The sequence below is a fragment of the Poromitra crassiceps genome (assembly GCF_964638095.1).
Source record: "Poromitra crassiceps genome assembly, chromosome: 2".
Lineage (NCBI taxonomy): Eukaryota > Metazoa > Chordata > Actinopteri > Beryciformes > Melamphaidae > Poromitra > Poromitra crassiceps.
In genome coordinates, this window is record NC_139624.1 from 23,162,197 (window position 1) to 23,186,226 (window position 24,030).

The 24,030-nt window shown below is 43.4% G+C and overlaps 1 protein-coding gene across 1 annotated transcript in view; it reads left to right on the forward strand.

The window, feature by feature from the left end:
* The window catches only part of LOC310792098 (peroxisomal succinyl-coenzyme A thioesterase-like), a 30,868-nt gene extending 15,980 nt beyond the window's left edge, over positions 1-14,888 (forward strand). The window contains exons 7-11 of the mRNA XM_083653810.1: positions 1,262-1,344; positions 2,189-2,282; positions 6,456-6,536; positions 9,612-9,753; positions 13,036-14,888. Coding sequence (XP_083509936.1) covers positions 1,262-1,344; positions 2,189-2,282; positions 6,456-6,536; positions 9,612-9,753; positions 13,036-13,166 — 531 coding nt within the window. The 3' untranslated portion in view covers positions 13,167-14,888. The remainder of the gene's footprint in view (positions 1-1,261; positions 1,345-2,188; positions 2,283-6,455; positions 6,537-9,611; positions 9,754-13,035) is intronic.
* The last annotated feature ends 9,142 nt before the right edge of the window (positions 14,889-24,030 follow it).

Genomic DNA, 24,030 nt, shown 5'->3' on the forward strand with positions numbered 1-24,030 from the left:
ATATACAGGGCTATCGTGTCATGGAACTGTCTTCCAAGCAATATTGGTTCAATCAAAGGAAAGGCATGTTTTCAAAGGAAACTCAGATCCCACCTACACTCACACACACTATCCTGAGGTTTATCACGTCTCTTTTTGTCCACTTTCTATTGTTTGTTTTGTAGAGTAGCCTACAAAGAAATGTGCTGACTACTGTATATTTGAGTCCATTGGCTAGCTAGAGGGCTAGCTGACCATGCTATATTGTTTTGTCTTGGTTTTAGATTTGAGCTTTTATTCTTTTTATTTCATTTTCTCTTATTCTTACTTGTTAGTGTTTTTGTGTTTTATTTCATTGCTTGTCTTGTCTTGTAATGTGTATTTGTGTCTTGGACCCCAGGAAGACTACTGTACCTGTCAGCTAGGCGTCAGCTAATGGCCCTGATCCTTATAATAAGCAAATAAACGATTAAACAGTTGTGGATACAGCCTTGAGCCTTTTAGTGTTAAAATCTGCACTGGCATCATTCTACAAAGTGAAGCTCAAACATACAACTGAAGGAACAAGAAGAAACACATATTTGTGACTTTAGGGGGTCTTTAAAGGAATCTTTTACAGTCATAATTTGTCTGCAATCTGATTTTGTAAGAAGAAAAAGTTAGAAATCATATCGAATTGTGAGTTGAGTGTATCGTTTAGGGATGTTCATTTTGAAAAATTTCCACAATCGAAAATCGGGGAAAATTAACGATCAATTATCGATTATCGATCATATTAATAATATATATATATATATATATTTTTTTTACTAAATGAATGCCTATGGCAGAAAATACGAAAGACAACGTGTTCTCCTCAATGAACTCTTTATTTCAATGTGTCTCCTCTCCAACACTGCTGTCCCCGGCGCATGCCGGTGTGAATTCCCCATGTTTAAAACAGTTTTGTTGGCACAAAGGCCCGTGCCCAGCCAGAAAACTAGAGACTATATGAAGCTCCACCTCATGTTAGTCGGCTTTGCAATGGAGTGGGGCGAGGAGGAACGAATTCCACCCAAACCTAGTCTGCAATTATTATTATTTTAAATAACAAAATCGATAAAAATTCCACATGATCGATTCCATTCCTTAACGATCAATTATCGATTTTCAATAACTGATGAACATCCCTAGTATCGTTACATGCCTAAACATTACAGTTGCTGATTCCACTAACACACCTTCAACCACGGAGGAGGACCTAGTCACTCAAATCTGTGTCTGTATGATTGTGTTGTTCCAGCCCCGTTGCTGTGTTTGTATCAGCGGCAGCCACGTCGCTGCACTCGGCGACTCTGTCTATGGTGCAGTTCAAGAAGTCCACGTGTAGGTGTCCTGCAGTACACAGTGTTTTACAGTAGGAGTAACAGTACACCGTGTTTTACAGTAGGAGTAACAGTACACTGTTTTACAGTAGGAGTAACAGTACACAGTGTTTTACAGTAGGAGTAACAGTAGGAGTAACAGTACACAGTGTTTTACAGTAGGAGTAACAGTACACAGTGTTTTACAGTAGGAGTAACAGTACACTGTGTTTTACAGTAGGAGTAACAGTACACAGTATTTTACAGTAGGAGTAACAGTACACAGTGTTTACAGTAGGAGTAACAGTACAGTGTTTTACAGTAGGAGTAACAGTACACAGTTTTTACAGTAGGAGTAACAGTACACTGTGTTTTACAGTAGGAGTAACAGTACACAGTGCTTTACAGTAGGAGTAACAGTACACAGTGTTTTACAGTAGGAGTAACAGTACACTGTGTTTTACAGTAGGAGTAACGAGGAGTAACAGTACACAGTGTTTTACAGTAGGAGTAACAGTACACAGTGTTTTACAGTAGGAGTAACAGTACACAGTGCTTTACAGTAGGAGTAACAGTACACATTGCTTTACAGTAGGAGTAACAGTACACAGTGTTTTACAGTAGGAGTAACAGTACACAGTGTTTAACAGTAGGAGTAACAGTACACAGTGTTTTACAGTAGGAGTAACAGTACACAGTGTTTTACAGTAGGAGTAACAGTACACAGTGTTTTACAGTAGGAGTAACACTACACAGTGTTTTACAGTAGGAGTAACAGTACACAGTGTTTTACAGTAGGACTCCTACTGAAACTACAGAAACGGCTCTTGAGTAGGAGTAACAGGAACAACCGCTTGTCTCCTCAGAAATATTCGCAGGGCACGTGTGGATGAGCAGGGCCGTATGATATGGCGTGACTTGATTCTACCGATCCCCTCTGAGCCCAAGAAGAAAGTGGATGTAAGTAGTCTATGTACAGTACTCTTAAAAATCAGATGGAATTGTCAGCATCCACGAGTAACTGCACAGCAGACAAGATACACAGATGTGTGTGTCCCCCCCACCCCTTTTTTCCCTCACCCCCCCCTCTCGCTTTTTGTTGTGAATGTAAACTGCTAGTTTTATGCAGTGGTTTAGCCGTGCATTAGTGCAATGTTGCATTAGTAGCTGTAATGATTTCTTTAAAATATTTACCCTTTGTCTGCACCCCATAAAATACTGCCAAACGCACAGTGGCCTCCCATAGGTCCCCTTATAGTCCATGGGCCAAAGCCCCAAATTTCACTCATCGGTATCACTCAAGGTGGCAAAATCTAGTCACATTTTTTGAAAAGGTACATGTCCATAGATGATAATTTGGTATGATAACCTTTGCTAAGTGGTAGCTTTGTCACAGTTATCAGCACATGAAGTTAACCACCCCCTACAATAAATTGGTATCTAGGCGCTGGTGCATATCCTACTTTAGGCTCATTTTCAGGACCTTTACTCATGTTTTATGAAGGCATGGTTGGTCTAATTTTAAAGGGTAGACTCATATGTTCATTTAAGCACAGTTGTGAGTTTGTCTAATAAACATAGAGGTCACTTCAAAGTGTCAACAACATTCGTTTAACCACCATTCCCGCCTAAACTATAGTCTTTATTTGAGCATTATGACATATGACGTAGGAACATCACTGACACAAATAACAAGTTCAAGTTCAAGTTTATTCATATGTCCCAGAAGGGCACTTTGGGTTGCAGCAGAGCAAAAAACAAAACAGTCATAAAATCACACAAGACTCGAAATAAAAACATGAAAACAAAGTGCAGACACAAATAGACCATAAAAACCATAAAAGACCATAAAACCATAAAAACAAAATGGAGACACAATAGACCACGACATAGTGCAAAGTAAGTTCAGTTCAAAAGTGCCAGTGTAGTTTAAAGTGCATTAGAGGCTGATAAGTGCAAATACGATAAGTGCAAAATGCAAGGCAGTCTAAGAAGGAAAACCTGAAATACTCACAGGACTGTAACAATTGAGGAAATGTATAATCTTCCCATATTATCCCACTATGAAGGCTGATTGTGGGATTTTGATGGGCCCGGGCCAGAATTTTCACTAATTGGTACCATCCAAGTTGACAAATTCTAGTTTTGTATTTTGAAAAGGTCTGTACCTTTAGATGATATTTCAACTTGATAAACCTTCCCAAGTGGTATCTTAGTCACAGTTAACCCTCAATGACACCAAACATTGATCCAAAAAAAGAGACAATCTTGTCACTTTATTTGAACAGAACACCACTATCACAAATATAATATTAAACAGTAAAAAAAAATCTTACTTTTTTCCCAAATTTTTTATCCCCCATTAGTGCAAATTTTTAATTTATTTATCCTGGTTGGTGCTCCACCCTCTCACGATCTGGGGAGAGCTGAAACTGGCTCCATGCTTCCTCCGAGACATGGGCAGTGTAGCCAGTCACTTCTTTTCACCTGACAGGGGAAGCTTCACCGGTAGGACATAGCACGTGGGATGATCACGCTATTCCAATGAGTTCCCCTCCCTCCGAACAGGCGCCCTGAACGACCAGAGGAGGCACCACTTCAGTGACCAGGATATTGCATGTTTTGGTGAGGGGTTCCTATATGAAGGAAACCCCCAGGGGGCACGGGGAGAACATGCAAACTCCACACAGAAAGGCCCTTTTGACGACCCCACCCGGGCGGTGGCCACTCGAGGACATTTGGTGCAGAGCAGCAGGTAGCAAAGATTGTTGGCATCACATACACTGGATGACGGTGCATACGTCCTGCAGACAAATTATTCCATATTGGAAAGATTATGGTAGACCAGACAATTGAGGAGACCATAAACAAGGACAATCAGACTGCTGGAGGAACCAAGGGTTTCAGCCTGAAAGCTGGTGCAGTCACTTCAGACAGAAGTCAGTATCTGAGGCAGCTCAGGAACATGAGAGGCAACACGTCCACAGACTGTTTCAGTCATCACGATCTACAGAAGCCCAGAATAGAGAAGGATAGGGCAGATGTGAATGCCTTTGTAGAGCTTACGGAGAAAAGCTGGGTAAACCCTCTAGGTCCAGATCAGTCTAATATCATCAGCCTTTCCACAGGAATTGCTGTGTCACCAAGTCAAGTCAGTCAAGTCAAGTGTATTTGTATAGCCCTAATTCACAAGCATGTCTCAGGACTTCACATAAAATATGTCTAGCTAATTCTAGCTACCACAACAGTAGCAGTTACAGTAGTAATAATAACACATTGAACAATCATATGATAGAGAAAGAGTAACCAGCAACCAAGTTCCATGACAAAGTGGGAAAAAAAGAATCTGAAGACATTCTCAGGCATCACAAAAAGAGATAGAGGAAACCAAACACAAAACAAGGAGCTGGTCTTGAAAGCAGATAGAAATATTTTTGGGCATATGATCATTGCTTCGCAAAGTAAAGATCTGCACATTGAAGATGTCCTGGCTCATGGTCCACTGCCTTGGTCACTTTCAATCCAGATGTCTCATTGCGGAAAACCAACAAAGCCGCTGCACTCGCTAGCGAGTTAGAGAAATCAACATTAGCAGTTGAGGTTGGATATTGGAGACACTCATGCTGAAAGATGATGGCAAGACTTTTGGAGAGATTGCTGGTTCTGTGTTGAACCTAGCATTGCATGAAGGAGAAAGAGTTACTCTTTCTCTCTCTTTCAGTTACTCAGTAACTGAATAGATGTGTTTGATGTGTACTGGAAAACATCAATCAAGAATGCCGAGAGATGCAGTTGTGGTTCAGCAAGTAGTAGCACTCAATGGAAGAACATTGCCCCAGGACACAATGTCGTACAGTGGAGAAAGCTTTTAAGTAATCCAGACAGCAAAACTGCCTTGATAACATTCATCGTGGATCAGTGAAAGCTACCACAGAACTGGGCAAAGCTTCAGGACAAGCAGCTATTTGCAACCTGTGGAGAGACATGCTATTGTCTCAACAAAAAAGATTGTAATGTTGAAGAGCTAAAGTCTTCCCATGAGGAGGCTGTGACCCTGGATGACTATGATGATAATGATGATGATGAATAAAACAGAATATGAATACTGTTTAATATTATATTTGTGATAGTGGTGATGATAAAGATCATTGGTTAAATAAATGATAAGTTAGAATTCTTGATTTTTTTCTATCACATGTTCTGTTCAAATAAAGGGACACGATTGTCTCTTTCTTTGGATCAACGTTTGGTGTCATTGAGGGTTAACTGTGACTAATATACCACTTGGGAAGGTTTATCAAGTTGAAATATCATCTAAAGGTACAGACCTTTTCAAAATACAAAACTAGAATTTGTCAACTTGGATGGTACCAATTAGTGAAAATTCTGGCCCGGGTTCATATTCTACTTTAAGGCCCACAATCAGCCTTCATGGTGGGATAATATGGGAAGATTATACATTTCCTGAATTGTTACAGTCCTGTGAGTATTTCAGGTTTTGTTATTTGTGTCAGTGATGTTCCTACATGTCACAATGCTCAAATAAAGATTATAGTTTAGGCGGAAATGGTGCAAAAACGAATGTTGTTGACACTTTGAAGAGCCCATGTGACCTCTATGTTTATTAGACAAACTCACAACTGTGCTTAAATGAACCTATGAGTCTACCCTTTAAAATTAGACCATGTTTTATGAAGGCATGGTTATGCCTTCATAAAACATGAGTAAAGGTCCTGAAAATGAGCCTAAAGTACGATATGCACCAGCGCCTAAGATACCAATTTATTGTAGGGGCTGGTTAACTTCATGTGCTGATAACTGTGACAAAGCTACCACTTAGCAAAGGTTATCATACCAAAATATCATCTATGGACATGTACCTTTAAAAAAAATGTGACTAGATTTTGCCACCTTGAGTGATACCGATATCTGGTCTGGCCCATGGACTATTATCTTAATAAGTCTTTTCTTGGTGTCTTTAAATAATTACCTCATGAATTGACCATGTCACAAATCTTAACTTGCAATCCTCCAGCCACAGCTGTCTCCAGCGCCGAGGCATCAAATATACCCCCAAAACTCTGTTCTCATGATTCATCTGTTCTCATGATGAATGCTCTGCTCTGCTCTCAGGTGGGGAAGATAAAATGTCCACTGTTACTGGTCTGTGGTGATGATGATCAGAACTGGGCCACAGTGGAGTCTGCCGAAGACGTGAGTAAACACACACACACACACACACACACACACCACACACACACGCGCGCAATTTGATCGTGCACTCACAAATTCGAGGGGGGGGGGACTTTGTATACAATTGATGTCAGTGCAGGGGCCATGAAGGTTGCCGACGAAAAAAAATTGTGCGTTTTTTTTTTCTTTTTTGCCCAAAACGCCCAAATCTCATTTTAAATTAGCATTAGGATTAGACTGTTGTGATGTCATTATTCAGTTTTAACCATCAATAATTGTTCCTTTTCTCATTATTTCATTTCTCAGAGTAAATACTGTATATTTATTTCGAGATTTTTGTCAATTATTTGTGCTGTTATGGTTATAATTAGCCTAGTTACTCACTTCTACACTATCTTAGATTGTGTTACTTATGGATGGCATGGAATTATAGTGAAAATAGATTATCCCCCCTTTTTGCTTGGGACCGCACTTTGAAAACCACTGGCTTAGGCTAGAACTGTTGCGAGAAGGTTTCAGGATTTATCTCTATGCATTAGGCTGTGATTACTATTTATATAAATCTATTTATTCACATAGACTCATGATATATTATGGTATACAGCCTACCTGTGACATCAATGTTTTGATTAATCTGCGCCAGTACTGAAAATGTAGCCTATTACTGCATGACTGATCCTATGATGTCATTGTAATCACACTCAGGTGTGCTTTCACAAGACAGGTGTTGTCCATTCAATCACCCCACCTGTCTTTATAATGGCTGTCTTGCACTGTTTGTATGATACTTGACAAAGTCTATGGCCGAAACTGTTGTCAAATAGCGTTAAATTACACTTTATTGCATCTGGAACGAGAATGTTCCCTTCCCCTGCACTATCAACATACTCGTTTAGTTACATTCCAATTCATCAACTTTGGAGCGTTATTTACCCCCCCTTCCCGACATGCTAGGTTGACATGCTTCGTCCCAATTGATTCCTTATTTCTTCTACTTTCATATGGTATAAAGATCACCACTCAAGCTTTAAAAATGAGCTCGCTGTCAGCCATCGATGTACAGGCCAAATTCAGTAAAAAAATGTGGGAATTTAAGGTTGCGGGTTTTATTATAAAAAATTACAGGATGAAACTTCAATATGACAAAAGTAGCGCTGCTCGGTGAACCATTTCCACGCCGAATTTAATAGAAGGTCCGGATAACTTGAAATCAATTGACCTACTTGTATATCCATGCTGTCTGTAGTGGAACCGCTGCAGCCGAGACGTTGCAAATATTCCAGTTTTCTGACATTGACCCAGTATCGCGCACCGCAAGGCTCCCGCAACTCGAAACTCGTTTTGGGTCGTAATCCAATGCAACGACTGGGTTGTGAACACTTACTGATTGATAAAAAGTAAATAGAAATAAGGGGGAAATATAATTTGCTGCTACTGTCTCAGTAAATCATTCCTGTCAGGTCATCACAGGCAGTGGATTTCACTTCCTACTTGATTCAGCGTGAGAGACCAGTGGACAATACAATGTCAATCAATGTCAGCAATCTATCCAACCAACAACCAATTAGATTTCACCTGGTTTCACCAGGCTAAGGGCGTGCTCCGCTCCAGCTCAATCTGATTGGTTGGAAAACACATCACTCTCACGTGTTCTCTGTGAATTGCAAGTGTTTTTCAACCAATCATATTTTTTCATTAGATAAATTACCAAATAAATAAACGCCCACAGGGCGAATGTTTTTTTATCTGCCTACCCCACGCTGGGACCAGGGCCAGAGTGACTCGTCTGCATGGAGCTCTCCTTTCCATCAGTGCCCTACACAGGTCACTGTTGTTGAAGCATTTTAAGAATATAATGAATGGAAAAATGAGCGTCTGCACATAAGAAAAAACACATTTGATTGATATTTTATTATAAAAATGAAAAATGAAAAATGAAAAATGAAAAATAAAAAAATAAAAAATGATAATATTTTTTTTTATATAAAATCCCCAATCTAATAGAGGAGGACCATCCTCCTTTGCCTCACTGGAAAAACCTCCTCTGATATATATATATATATATATATATATATATATATATATATAAGCAATATAGCATGAGAGCCAGTGTGTTGTGGCAAATATATCCCGCTGATCAGCTGTTATCCCACTCGGTATAACTGCTGAGCAGCGGGATATATGCCACAACACACGCAGCTCGAGTGCTATATTGCTTTTATAAAACGGTTTCCAAGTATGATAATATAATAATAATAATAATACTATAAGTCCGACTGGCATGGCATTCTGATAGAGTCAGTTGAAACACTACTGTAAGGCGGGACCTCTAGCAAGAAGATAGACGTGCGGGTGATTTGATTGGATCGTTCTGGAGACTGAAGTTGACATTGGCCAATCCTGGCGCTTGCTGAGAAGCTGAGAGCTTTCTGCAAAGCCCGACACCAACTAACGTTACGTCTTATTTAGAAATGCGGGGTTAACAGCCTTTTTTTTGCAAAGAAGACATTAGCCAGCGTCTATTCTTGTACAAAACATAATTTTCTGCAAAGTATTAGTAAAGTTATAAGTGAAGATCGATTCACAAGGATCTGACAGCTGTCTCCGCCATTTTGTTTTTTCTACATTGTCATTTGAGGTAACCAAAGCCTTTTAGTAAGAGAGTTGCATCTCATAGGCCATGGGTTACGGTATTTATACCATGGCTGTGAACCAATCAGATTGCTTGATTTGAGAGAGCCGTTTTATAATATATATATATATATATATATATATATATATATATATATATATATATATATTTACAGTTTAATTGTAACCAAGCCTACGCCATGGTTTTGTAGTGTTTCACTTCACCAGAATCACCACATCACCTCCTTGGTCAAATGTAGAATAAAATCATCCAATTTGAGCATTTTGTTCTATTTGTGAGTGGGAGCTGATTGGGTTTTTGGGCTTGTGCAGGTTCAAGCAGTATAATAGACAGGTTCTGTTTGTGCTGTTTGGATTCAGAGAGGCAGGCTTCATTTTGGTGTAATGATGAGTTGTGACGGAGTCAAACTGACCTGAGACTGACCTCTGACCTTTGACCCTCAGATAGCCAAGATGATGCGTGCAGCGGGCAATGAGCACCTGCTCACCTCACTCATTTACCACGATGCTGGACATCTCATTGAGCCGCCCTACACACCCCACATCAAAGCTAGTAACTTCATAGTGCTTCCCGCACGACAGAAAGGTACGGGAATGGTACACGCACACTCTCACATGTATGTCTGATCGTCTTTATGGTAAACTAGTATGATCACAGAGGCAGCCTTGATTAATCATGTCTGGTCTAAAAAAAATTAATAGTGATCACAACACATTTGGCAAGCGCTTTCAGGTCCATGATGCTCAGCTCTGTTCTTACACTCTTCTTCCATCTGTTCAAAGTCATGCAGATAGTCCCAGGTTGTGACCTTTATTGCTGTGTCCATTCTGAAAGCGAATCGGAGCCTACAAGCCTCCACCGGGCGCCGACCCCAGCTACCGCATAATCTGCTTTTAATGATGCCATGTAATGGAATATCTGTTTTACTTGCACTAAGTAAAAAAGTTAATTATTTGAATTGGAATAATAGAGTTTATAAATATGATGACTGGGACCATCATCACCTGACCTTGCGATGCAGCTGGATTCGCAAGAGATCACGATCACACGACAAATCCGTCTTGCCACCCTCCAATCTATAGAGAGCTCCAGGGATGACGTATTTTTGTAGGCTGAATGCGGAAGTCCCGAACTTCCTGGTTCTTCACTGTTTCTGTCTATGGGATTTTTGAATGGGTTTTTGGTGCGATGCTTCAAATAATGTCTGTGGGCAAAGCAAGTTTAATCAAATGCGAACCAAGGTTCAGCGGGATAATCTTCACACATGAGGACCACTTTCATGAGTTTTGAAGCGTAACTGCGAGCCCTAGAGGTAAAAAGCTTGTGCTAAGCTAATCCAGAACTACACACAGTGTCGCATAGGCGTCCACGCATTGATTGCGAGAGAAAGAATTTCCGCGTTCACTCGTGATGACGTATAATATCCGCGTCGACAGTGTAGTCTCATTTAGCCGTTTGCTAGCTAGCCACCCTTTTAACGGCACATAAAAGCTTCAAAACTCATAAAAGTGGTCTTCATGTGTGAAGATGATGTTACTAAACACTGGGTCGCGTTTGATTAAGCCAGCGTTGCCCAGAGAGATTATTAGAAGCATCGCGCCAAAAACCCATTCAAAACTCCCATAGGCGAAAACTGTGAAGAACCAGGGCTGTTAGCATCGATGATTTCCGGACTCGTTCCTGGAGCTCTCTATTGGCTTGAATCCGAACCACCAGTGGTTCCCACCAATCAGTGTCCTAGTATGATGCAGCTAGCGAGCCCATGATAGACGTGATGGACAGATGGTTCATCCAATCACCTGCCAGGTAAAGTGCCTGTCCTTTGAAACAGTTTCTTGAGTGACTCATTCCCAGATGGTTATGTGAAAAAAAAACTGGCAGTTTAAGGTTAACCATCCCCAGTCTGCAGAATAGATATGTAACAGCTTTTCTAACGTTATTTCCCCCCCTCTTTCTTTCTTTTTTATAAGATATATAATTAAAGAATTAATTCATAATAAATAATTAAATAATAATAATAATAATAATTCAAATTATTAATCTGTTTTCTTTATGCTGGTCTAGAGAAATAGCATACATCAGAGGTTGTTTTAGTCTACAGTCTTTTAGGCTTTTGGCTTTTAGACAAAAGAGAAGGAACAGGAGTAGCTGTGTGTGCATACTGCCATCTAGTGGCGTTTTTTCTTCTTCAGGGCATCCACGGGGTCTTGAAAAGTATTAAAAGTTGATAAATCAATATAGGGAAAATGAATGCCCTTGAAAAGTATTAAAAAGACTTAATCGCCATTTGATGAGGTATTCAATTTTGAGCTGATTGTGTTAAATGGGCATAATATCATCTTATATCAATCGCAGACCTCTGAATTGAATCGAAATAGTATTGTGGCAGACTGTGTGATATCAGCAAATATATCGGTGTCCAAAGAATCTATATCGTATCGTGATGAAACCTGTGATTTACACCCCTATCACTGATGTGACAAAAGTGGCGTTGAGGTCTTAAAATATATTGAAAAGGTCTTAAAAGGTATTGAATTTAACTTCAGGTTTTTGCACTCACCACTTTTACATGGAGGCGTTGGGTTCGACAGAGAAGCTTATTTTTTATTACTAGCCATCCATGTTCATGGTTGAGACAAACATAATTATCCAGGCTAAAGCTGTGATATAACATCCTGCTGCCCAGGATTTAGTCTTTTAATTTTATCCTTGTAATCTGACTGTTCTGCGTGGCAACATTGTGCTTGTTTATTATTTTTATACAAATGTATGGTCTTCCATTGTTGGTGACTACTGTTTAGTTTGAGCTCAGAGAATTGGAAAAGAACATTCCATAATTCTGTTATGACAACTGCGATGGAGTCAAACCAATTGAACAGCTATCATGACGACGACAGGCAGACAGCGCAGGTTTAAAAAAAAAAAAAAAACGATTTCAGACGGACAAGCCCGTCTTTATTGTCACACGATTACAATCACATGCACGGAGGGCCACAACACACACATGCTGACGGTGGCCGGTGAAATTTGTCCTCTGCATTTAACCCATCCTGGCTTTGTCCTTTCCTCCGGGGGGCAGGCCAGGAGCAGTGGTCGCTTTCTCGTACAGCGCCCGGGGACCGACTTCGGATGTTGTCGTCACTGGTCAGATGACGATGACGATCTGATCTTCTGCATGTTTTTTAATGGGGGGGGGGGGGGGGTTATATACGGAGGAGCCCCCCTGGGGGAGCACGGGGAGAACATGCAAACTCCACACAGACAGAAGGGCCCTTACGACGAGATACCCCACCTGGGCAGTAGGCACTGAAGATATGGGGGGGAACACAACCACAGCGCCCACAGTGTCCCAGGCGAGAATCGAACTCAGGACCTTCTGACTGCGAGGCGACAGCTCTACCACTGAGCCACCGTGCAGTAAATGAATGAATGAAGTTAAAGTAAAGTAAAGTTAAAATGAATGGAAGGTGAATGGAGGTTTTTCAGATTTTTTGTGTTTTTGAAAGAACGTCAACTTTGTGCTACCAATTAAGGCATGATGTTAAATCAAAAGAAATGATTTTGTCATGTGTAGACACAGGTCTTGAGGGTTTCCACAGCAAATGTGTTTTCACATCTGTGGGGGCTTTTCCATAACATACTAAAGTGTTTAGACATAAATGGGTTGTGGAATGACTGTATGATGGAATGACCTTTCAAATAATAGCTGTGTGTGTGTGTGTGTGTGTGTGTGTGTGTGTGTGTGTGTGTGTGTGTGTGTGTGTGTGTGTGTGTGTGTGTGTGTGTGTGTGTGTGTGTGTGTGTGTGCGCGTGTGTGTGTGTGTGTGTGCGTGTGTGTGTGTGTGTGTGTGTGTGCGCGCGCTGCAGTGGTGATGCTGTGGGGAGGAGAGACCAAGGCACATGCAGACGCTCAGGAAGACTCTTGGGAGAAGATCTTGGCATTTCTGCGGCAGCATTTGTACCCCTGTCCCAGCGGCTCCCCCCAGGCCAAGCTATGAAGTCCTACACAAACATACCGAGCCCAGCAGGGCCACTGGAAGTCTTTTTAAGTAGGGGGTGCTGCAAGGAAGGGACTTTTGGCGCCGCCGGAATTTCTTTTGACATTTTTTGGACATTTGGATGTTTTTTTTAGACATATTTAGAGGAATATCTCATTTTAAATTAACATTAGGATTATACTGTTGTGATTATTCAGTATTTTCTCCTTTTCTCACTCACTTTCATGTCACCACCTGCTCTCCCTTTAGGTCATTTTACACTGCAACAGACAGCAACACAGGCAGAAACACTGAACTTATTATTATATTTTATTATCTTATTATAAACCAAACATCAAAAATAACATCTCCACCCTCTTTGATTTGCTCATAGTATTCAACTAAACCCTAAATATCGCAGTATAAAACACATTTGAATCATATATATATATATATATATATATATTTTTTTTTATCATATATACAGTATATACATTTTTTTTATTGGCATTGCAATTCCAAGGCTCAGGAGGTAGAGCACGTCGTCCACTAACCAGAAGGTCGGTGGTTCGATCCCCGGCTCCTCCAGTCCGCATGTCGAAATGTCCTTGGGCAAGACACTGAACCCCAAACTGCTCCCGATGGCTGTGCCAGCACCCAGTGTGGCAGCTGGCTGCCTTCGGTGTGGGAATGGGTGAATGTAGGCACATTGTAAAGCACTTTGGATAAAAGCGCTATATAAATGCAGTCCATTTACCATTTACAAAACAGCAGAGGGTGCTGCAGCACCCCCACTTCGCGGACCTGAAGCCCAGGGCCTCGTTCCTCGTACGTGGATAACTTGAGTTACCTGGTTATGTTCGTTAGCAACTTAGCATAAGTTTGGGATTTTCTTTTCCACAAAGCAAGCTTAAAATTGAGTCAAACTTGCTACCAGGGCATCAGATCCTTAAGCTAAAACCTGTTGCAGATTTTAGAGTTAGCTGGATTGTGACTGGCACATTTTACACTTACATCATCCATGAACCCATTTCCATCGTCGCTGGTCCTTTCCTGTTGATTGAAATGGCGAGCTCTGTTGCTAGGCCTCTTGCTGCTAACAGAGTATTTCCCAATCAGAAGATCACAGAGCTATTTTTCTCTGTGGCAACACAGACTGCTGTGGGGCTGCTGGGCTGTTGCTAGCCTCTTACTGCTAACAATGAGTCCAAACAGGGTTTGTCAAGATATCATAACATCAGTATATAAATGGGAGCTGGGGCTCTGTTTGTTTCTCTGTCCCACTGTGATTGTCCCACTGTGATGTCATAAATCCCACTGTGACATCATCTGTGATGTCATAAATCCCACTGCCAAGTTTTTTATTTTTCAGAATCTTATTTTTAACCATTGATAATGCGATTATTTTATAATACTTAAAATGTTATGTACTTCTCCTTTGCCAAGATAATCATCCACCTGACAGGTGTGCCATATCAAGATGCTGATTAAACAGGATGCATTGCACAGGTGTGCCTTGGGCTGTGCACAATAAAAATAAAACACTAAAATGTGCAGTTTTATCTTGATACAGATATGCAGTCAGAATCTGGTGATATAGTTCAAGTATTAGTATGAGACGTTCTACGCTTCAGATGTGACTCAGCCAATGAGAAATGAGAACTTAAACTATCTACTTTATGTTGTAACATTGTGACTTTATGTGCCATCCTTGTGATCATGCAATTTCTGAATGAAATGTCTTCTTACTGCAGTGTCCTGTGTATTTTTTTAATGATTATCAAATAAATCAAACTGAATGACTTCATGGTGGCTTTGATTGGGAAGATACTATAATATATTCATATACAATAATGGCAATTGCAATTATATGAATATTTAAATTACCTGATATGATGCCACAACCTTGCATTTATCAGGCAGGCCCATACAGCTGCTTTGAACTTGTGTGTTCAGTTTGCTGTTTATACGGGACATGTAGCTCTCTATCCTCTACACCCTTATCTTACTAATATAATTGAGTAAAAGTTGGTGAGGTGGTGACCCACAATTGCACAACTGCGCATGCCAGTTGAGTGGGCGAGGCTTTAAGCCGTTTTCCCACATGCATACCGGAAAATTACCTGTAAGTCAATATCGGACATTTCCCTGAATTTCCCTTCACACCTTAGCCCGCGCATGTGGGAATCTAGTCGTCAAATAGCCGGTATGTTGGGGGGAGGGGGGAGCTTATTTGGGGGGTCGGCAAAACTTGCCACACAATAAAATCACACTCGTTTGACTCAAGAGCAGCGTCAAGCCAGCGTAAAATAAACAGCCGATTTCCCCCCTCCCCTCTGCTCGAGAGAGGGGAGCAGCCACACAGGACAGACACAGCGAGAATGGCAGAGGCTTGCAAGCTGCCCAGCCCAACGCTTGTATTATGTAGAGAAAGCAAATGCATGAAGCGAAATGTGGAAGTAGTTTGATTTGATGTGCGCGAATGATTAGATGATGCACGCTGGAAGTGAACGTTAAGCAACGTGTGTACACCTCGCCCACATGAGAGAAGGACCGGTGTCGCGGAAAATGACTGGATCCGTTTCTCACTTGTATCCGCTATAGCGCATACCGCTCTTCTGACTGGCTCGAAACTGGTGAAATCTCGCCGACGACGGGGTCGCGCTTATACCGGCACGACGACTTTCACACATGCAGGCATTAGACCACGTTCCGGTCATTTTGCGGTACAAAGCACATGTGGGAAAAGGGCTTAATATAATTGAGTTGGTGAGGTGGTGACCCACAATTGCGCAACTGCGCATGCCAGTTGAGTGGGCGAGGCCGAGCTGCGTCTGCGAGGCCGGGCGCTCACGCTATGCTTTTGTAAGAGATTTTTACATAGCTGCAATGGTATGAGTAAAAACAATGAAAAAAAAATATTCCCCCCCACCCCCCTATTTATTTTTTGTTTTTGCTCCAAGTGAAATGTTTTATGGTCACACATGATTCAGTAAATCACGGGTTGGCTTTGTTCCAGCCTTAAAATTAGTTATATAAGGATTTTTAAAAATGTATATGGAGAAAATTAAGGGGAAACTTACTTCCGGGGCAAGAGGTGTCACGTGACTGTTCAGCTCTATTAGGTGAATGGAAATGTTTTGAATTGAACTTGCTTGATTAATCAATACTGTGTGGAGGGCCACATATACAGTAGTAGGCTATATTTTGAGAGACAAGCCAAGGGCCACTTAAAATCGGTCTGCGGGCTGCAATTGGCCCCCGGGCCGGACTTTGGACATGCCTGAGCAAGGGTCAGAATTGACCTTTATTGGCCTATTTGTCTTTTTTACTTTATAACTATGTAATTTTTATTATTTTACAACACTACTTTCGTGTGGAATACCTTTGCAAGACTACACTATTGTGAAACACAGACTGGATCACGTAGTAAACCGTCACTGGACAAGTTATTCATAGTTTTAGTGGATTCTAGGCAGTATTATTGATAAATGAGATGAGACCCTATAAGCTGTTCTTCCACCTAATCTGCACACCTGGATGGAAAGTGACTTCAACCTTCAACAACAACCTGACCTCAGATCTCTCTCTCTCTCTCGCTCTCTCTCTCTCAACTCAAATTTGACAGATAGCCTAAGCCCTGTCTCCTTATCTAGGATTTTTTCTTTTTTTGGAGGGCTCGCTAAGCTCTTTGAAGTCTGATCTTGTTAAAGTAAATGTTCCTTACTTCTTCAATTTCTTTTACATTGTAGGAGGAAGTGCATCTCCGTCTCGACCTCACCTGTGGAACAGTGACCACATATTTCTTTTGGCTTCTTCTTTCCTTCCAAATAGGTTTATTTGTATTGCTTAATGTAGCACTTGTGTACCCCTATGAGCTAATAGGTTTAGTGCTTCCCGAGTTCTTTGCCTATGAGTCTATATAGGACTTTTTCCCTTTAGGTTTTTTGTTTGATTTATCTTTGTATTAGAAATGCCCCTTTAATAATGACAGTGGAGGGGACCTGTAAATTCAAGGTAAGTGCCCTTTAAATTATAATTACCTCTACTGTACTCTAAATACTTACTAAACAATGCCCCATTAATATACCTTATCCTATAGACTAATGTATAATGTATCCTCAATGTGTTTCTAATCCCTAATAACTATAGATACTAATTATATTTCTCCCCCTTTCTCTTATAGGAAATACCCTCAGGTAAGTGAAATACACTGAAAAGTAATAATATCACGCTACCAGGTAAGTATAGAAAAATATAAAACCAGAATTTAATTATACAATTGCCTAACAAATAATAACAGTGATAATAATACTTTGTTTCTTTTTTCTTTCAGGATGTAAGCAACAATGAAATGAAACACTCCACAAAAGAAATGCTATTCACAGCTATGAATACCCTCAGAAATGGTAATAAACAAATAAACAATACACCAGTCCTGTACTGTAAGGTGTATTGGTACCTGTGAATTTACTGTCCTGCTTTCAGAAATCAGGCCTTCAATATTACAAAATCACCTCACAGATGAAATGTCAATACTAAAAGAAATATGCAATGGAAAAATGCAATAAAGAAAATAAATCATCAAACAGCATGTACTGTAATGTTTGATTACTTATAATGACTATCAATAACCCCAGTTGTAAAATAAACAATTATGTGGGCCCACCTTGCATACACCACGCACACACACACACACTTAGCTGCAACTGGCCAATATACACAGTCCCCGCAAAGCACACAAAATTACTTATCCCACCCCGTTGCAGTACTGCGCTTTTGGTGTGAGTTCCTTGTGGCTGGCAGAATAGCCTCTTCACTCTTTTCAGAGCCAAAAAAATACACACGGACTGTACCTGAACAGGTGGTGGCGGGCTGCGGGCAAATGAATCAGACGGGGGACAGGTGAGTGAAACTCCCGTGGCCAGAGAGAGAGATGTGGATATCGGGCGCAGTCCTTCTGTGGAGCTGGGCTGAGAAACGGGAGAAATCCACCGGTGTCCGCTTTTCTCTGCGCTTCTGTCAAACACAGTGCTGACGCTGGTCTCTCGTGCCGGTTAACTAATGTGGACTCACTGATCTGGCGAGAGCCAGTTAACACGACATACCCACTGACTGAGCTAATCAGTGGAGAACGGCTCCGCTCTTCACTATCCGTGAACGGTGGACAGACCGCTCTTCTTCCAGCAAAGTTCTTAAAAGTCCTTAGTAGCTTGAGGCCACCTCCATACCACCTACCAGTGCCAAACTTCCACACGCTAGGCAGGAGCAACGCCAGCTAACTAATACTTCTCTAAACTTCTGCAGTAAATTCACGCAATGTCTCTCCTTTCACTCCCAGATCAGACTGACTCCAAAACTTTCTCCTCTCCCGAAAACTCCGTAGCTCCGCCCTCTCCCTGCGCCACTCCACCAATCCCCTATGCCCGTTTTACCGCAGTCTCTGTTGTGCCCACCTTTGCGGCCACATCCCTCCAATCACAGTCCCGCTCCGTGAGAACTGCATTAATGAACTCCTGGTGACATGTCTTGACATGCCTTCCAACCAGGCTGGCTAGCAAGGTACATTGGCAAACCCTTTGGCAGTCCTTGGGTGTACTGTCCCACTTTTGGTAGTCCACAGTGGTGGAAAATGGTGGCGTAGCCACCCAATGGCTAAAAATTCACTTCAACGTTCAATTCAATAAAATAAAAATACAATAATCACACAGCAGGTAAATATAGCAGGTAAGTAATAAAATAAATAAAACAACACACATACATACATACATACATACATACATACAGGTACACGACAGGTAAGCATTTGGCAGGTCAACTGGTATGGTAAGTAAACAGGTAGGTATATGGTATTGCAGTAGGTAGGTTGACAGTCACATGGTGGTTCATAATAAAATAAAAGAGCTTGAAAAATTAGCTTTTACTTAAAATAAAATGTAAAAAACTATAGCTAACCCCTAATTTAACCCTGGGTTACACCCTCCCCCCTCTTAAATGTGAATGCCCTCATTCACTTAACTACTTTGGGCGGTTTGGGTGGTTTTTTACACCAATATTGGAGAAGGGCATGGGCTACTCCCGGTCCACCGTCATCATCGGCCTGGATGGTCACTCCCACCCCCCGGTGCACAATGGTAATGGGCTCATCCCTTGCCTGGCCTGGCGCGTCATAGGTAAGTTTAACGATCGGTTTGATTCGTCGCTTGACTACTGGCGCAACCGGCTCTGTTTCTACCTCCTCTTCATCCCTACTTTCTTCCTCCTCACTTACCATCTCGGCCTGTGCCTCAGGATCCACGTCAGGAGCAGTGTCTGAACCCTCATCTGGTTCACTTACCTCCTCCTCATCAGGTTCACTCCCGGCATCTGTAAGTGGGTCTGGTTCCTGGGGAGGGGGAATAGTGACCTCTCGGTCCTGCCTAACCCTGCTTCCCTGCCTCAACAGTCCAGCTAGGTACTCCTGGTATGGCTCTGGAGGCACATAACCATCCATGTCTGAGGAAGAATCAGACAAAAAGTCCTTCACTTCTGGTTCGCGGACGGGTAGCGGAAGCGGTCGTGAGGTTCCCCTCCCGGTCCTGGATCGGGTTTGCGGCCTCACTGGGTCAGGTTCTCTCTCTGTCCTCGGCAGCCTTACCAACTGACCGATGGGCAGGAGATGGTCTCTATGGATGGTCTTCAGAGCTCCGTGTCCATCTTCTGGCTTGATGCGGTACACAGGTAAGTTTGGTAACTTCCCCTCGACCACATAAGGGATGGAACTCCATCGGCTCTGCAACTTATGTTTCCCTTTCAACCCTAGGTTTTTAAGAAGGACCCTATCTCCGGCTTCCAACGTTTGGAACCCCACCCTCCTATCATAGGCCTTCTTGTTCCTCTGGTGACTCTTATCGGCTTCATCTGAGGCTAGCTTGAACGCTTTTTGAAGGTCATCCTTCAGCTTAGAGACATACTTACTGTGGGGCCCACCGTCCTCACCATCTGGAGATGTCCCAAAGCATACGTCAACCGGCAACCTAGCTTCTCTCCTGAACATCAAGTAATACGGAGAATACCCCGTAGCATCACACTTGGTGCTGTTATATGCATGGACCAGATAGGTCACATGCTGGCTCCACCTTCGCCTCTTTTCCTGGCTCAGGGTACCTAACATGGAGAGGAGGGTCCGATTAAATCTTTCCGGCTGCGGGTCCCCTTGAGGATGGTACGTGTGGTGCGCGATTTGCGTATCCCCAGCATCTTCAGCATCTCTTTGATCAGCTTGCTCTCAAAGTCTCTTCCTTGATCCGAATGGATCCTTGCAGGCAACCCATAATGGATGAAATACTTATCGACCAGAATCTTGGCCACTGTCAATGCCTTCTGATTCCTGGCCGGAAAAGCCTGGGCGTACCGCGTAAAATGGTCAGTTACAACCAACACATTACAGATTCCCTGAGAATCTGGTTCCATAGACAAAAAGTCTATACAGACGAGGTCCATGGGACCATTGCTGACAATCTGGTGTAAAGGCGCCGCTCGTTGGCAAGGGCTCTTACGAGTCACACACTCCCCACAGTTCTTGATGAACTGCTCAGTGTCCCAAGCCATACGAGGCCAATAAAACCTAGTTCTCAACAAATCAGTTGTCCTCTCAATGCCTAAATGTCCAAGGTCGCTGTGCATGGCTTTAAGGACAATGGCCCTATACTCTGCTGGCAACACCAGCTGAGAGACCTCTTCTCCAGTCGGTCTCTTGCTGTGCCTATGCAGGAGGCCCTCCTTAATCACCAGCTTCCCAACTTCCTTCTTCATCAACCTCAAGTCTGCACTCATCTCTACGTCTTCCGGCCACTTACCACTCTTCAGAGCCTGTAAGACCGGTCCTATCACTTTGTCCTCGACCTGTGCACTAATGAGCTCTGGTCGGGACAATTGACTGGGCGCGCTCACATCCACCCTAGTGGGAAACGCGTAAATGTCAGGGACACACTCTGGGGGAGCGCCTAGCTGTTCGACATATCTAGGTGGCAGTACTGGAGAGCTTCGGGTACGTATCCGCTTACAGATCGACCGCACTCCAGACTTTGGGATGGTCTCCCATCCCCCTGTGTCTTCCTCCCATGCCACTTGTCTTGACAACAGGTCGGCATCAATGTTATTTTTGCCTGGCCTGTAACTGATGTCAAATTCGTATGTGGACAGATTGGCCAACCAACGGTGCCCCGTGGCATTGAGTTTGGCCGTGGTCAACACATACGTCAACGGATTGTTATCCGTACGCACTGTGAATCTGGCCCCATACAGGTAATCGTGGAATTTGTCCACGACCGCCCATTTGAGGGACAGGAACTCCAGTTGGTGGATGGGATAATTCCGCTCAGACGCACTCAACTTCCGGCTGGCGAATGCCACCGGCCTCAAACCCTCTGGGTACTCCTGGTAGAGCACAGCTCCCAACCCAGATAAACTCGCATCCACATGCAGGATGTACGGCTTGTTGGGGTCTGCGAATGCCAATACCGGAGCATGGGTGAGGCAGTTGATGATGTTGTGGAATGCCTGAGTGCAGGCTGCATCCCATCGCTCACCAAAGGGTTCAGATTCGTCATAATAAGGAGGGTCATGCTGGTGCTTCTTCCCTCGCTCCCAGGCGTTGGGCTTCCTTCCCTTTTGCGTGGGAGGGTAGCCCTTGGTCAGTTCCGTGAGAGGTCGGACGATGGAGGAGTAGTTGGCGACAAACCGGCGGTAATAACCGCAGAAACCCAGGAAAGATCTCAAACTCTTCAGGTCAGTGGGCTGGGGCCAGGTGGTGACAGCCTCGATCTTCGCTGGATCAGTAGCCACACCTTCTGCTGAAACAATATGTCCAACATACTTAACCTTAGGTTGGCAAAACTGACACTTATCCAACGAGATCTTCAGCCCGACTTCCTGGAGTCGGTCTAGCACCTTCATGAGTCTCTCCTCGTGTTCCTCCAAAGTCCGGCCAAAAATGATCAAATCATCAAGGTAGACTAATACCTGTAACAGGTTCATGTCTCCTACTGCCTTTTCCATCAGCCGTTGGAATGTCGCTGGGGCCCCAGTGATGCCCTGTGGCATGCGCTCAAACTGGTAAAACCCCAGCGGGCAGATGAAAGCAGTCTTCTCCTTATCCTCTTCCTTCATGGCTATCTGGTAGTAGCCGCTTCTTAAGTCTAACACCGAGAACCACTGACTCCCTGACAAGCAGTCTAGAGCGTCGTCAATTCGGGGTGTGGTGTACTGGTCGGGTATAGTCCGGCTGTTCAGAGTGCGATAGTCAATGCACATACGGACTTTGCCACTCTTTTTCCGTGCAATCACTATGGGTGATGCATATGGACTGCGCGACTCCTTAATGATGCCAGCTGCTAACAACTCCTGTATGTGCCTTCTCACATCGTCAATGTCCGCTGGGGCTAGACGTCTAGACCGCTCTCTAAAGGGCCGGTCATCCGCTAGACGGATGTTGTGCTCTACACCCTTCGCTAGCCCTACGTCCCACTCACTTAATGAGAAGACGTCTACCCTCTGAGTTAGCTTGCGGCGGAGTCTCTCCTTGTACTCCTCAGGTATGTCGGCATCTCCGAAATCAAGTTTGGAAGCGTCAAACCCCTCAGTAGGTTCCGTCTCTGGCTTGGGCACAGACTTAACCACGTTGGTGGGGTATAGGCAACCAAGGATCGTACCCTCTGCTATTTCCACTTCTCGCCTAGACTCGTTTTGTAGCAGCACAGTGAACTTTTTGATGTCAACTGCATAGCGTGGCACTACCATAGGCGTCAACAACACACCACCCGGGAGAGGATCATTGGGAGCAACATCTACCATAAGGATTTCTTTATCCACTGGCTGTTCAAACTCCACATGACAGAGAGCTGGGTAGCTGACCCCAGGCGGCAACACTAATGTGCCAGGCCCTAGCCACTTCACATACCCAACCTCCTCATCCTCACTTTCCCGCTGCCCGGTGTTGGAGCCTGCTGGGGCTTCACTGGTACTGTGTCCCTTTCCCTGTGTGCTAGCTACATTCACACCCGCTACTTCCCCATACAGTCTAGCTAAACGCTTAGGCAGACTTGCCTTGGCGTTAGTTCCAATTATGATGGGGGTTTGGTCTGGGCCTCTCGGAGTGGGGCAGACCAGCGCCATCACTGATATGGTAGTCGGGGTGTTGGTTACTTTCTGTGGAAACTCCATTTCCACCACTACATAACCTCTATACGGGTAACTCGACTCACTGAGGCCCCATATGTCGAGTCCACCTACCGGGTAGATAGGGACATCAGACATGTAGGTGTCATACCACTTCTCAAATATAATGGTTACCTGGGAGCCACTGTCCAACAGTGCTTCACACAGGTGGCCATTGATCTTCACTGTCTCTAGAGAGGGAGGTCCAATTAGGCCCGGAGGAATGTCTCTACCTCTCCAAGTGTCCACGGCGCTCTTCTTGGCATGGCAGGTCACACGGTCGGTATCCTCCCCGGGACTGGTCCTCTGGTACGGACCTCTGGCCTTCTTCAGAGATTGGATCAATTTCTGGATGACCCTACTTTGGTTCTCAGGGTTTTTGCACTTACCTGCATAGTGTCCATTTTCACCACAGCGGTAGCAAAAATATTCGTCTGGGTCGGCTGGCGGCCTTCGTGGCGGCGGGCGGGGGACATTTCTGGACGTCTCCACCGGCAACACTGCCACAGGCACGTCTGCCTGTTGAATCTGTTGGTTGTCTACTTTTTGTTGCAAGCGTTTGACCTGTTTCTTTAAAGCAGACACCTCCGCATCACCGCGGGTCTCGGGACAGCTGACAGGACTAACTGGCACCTGTCTTTCCCTACTCTCTGGTTGAGGGGGTGTGGTGGTTGCCATGGCAACGCAC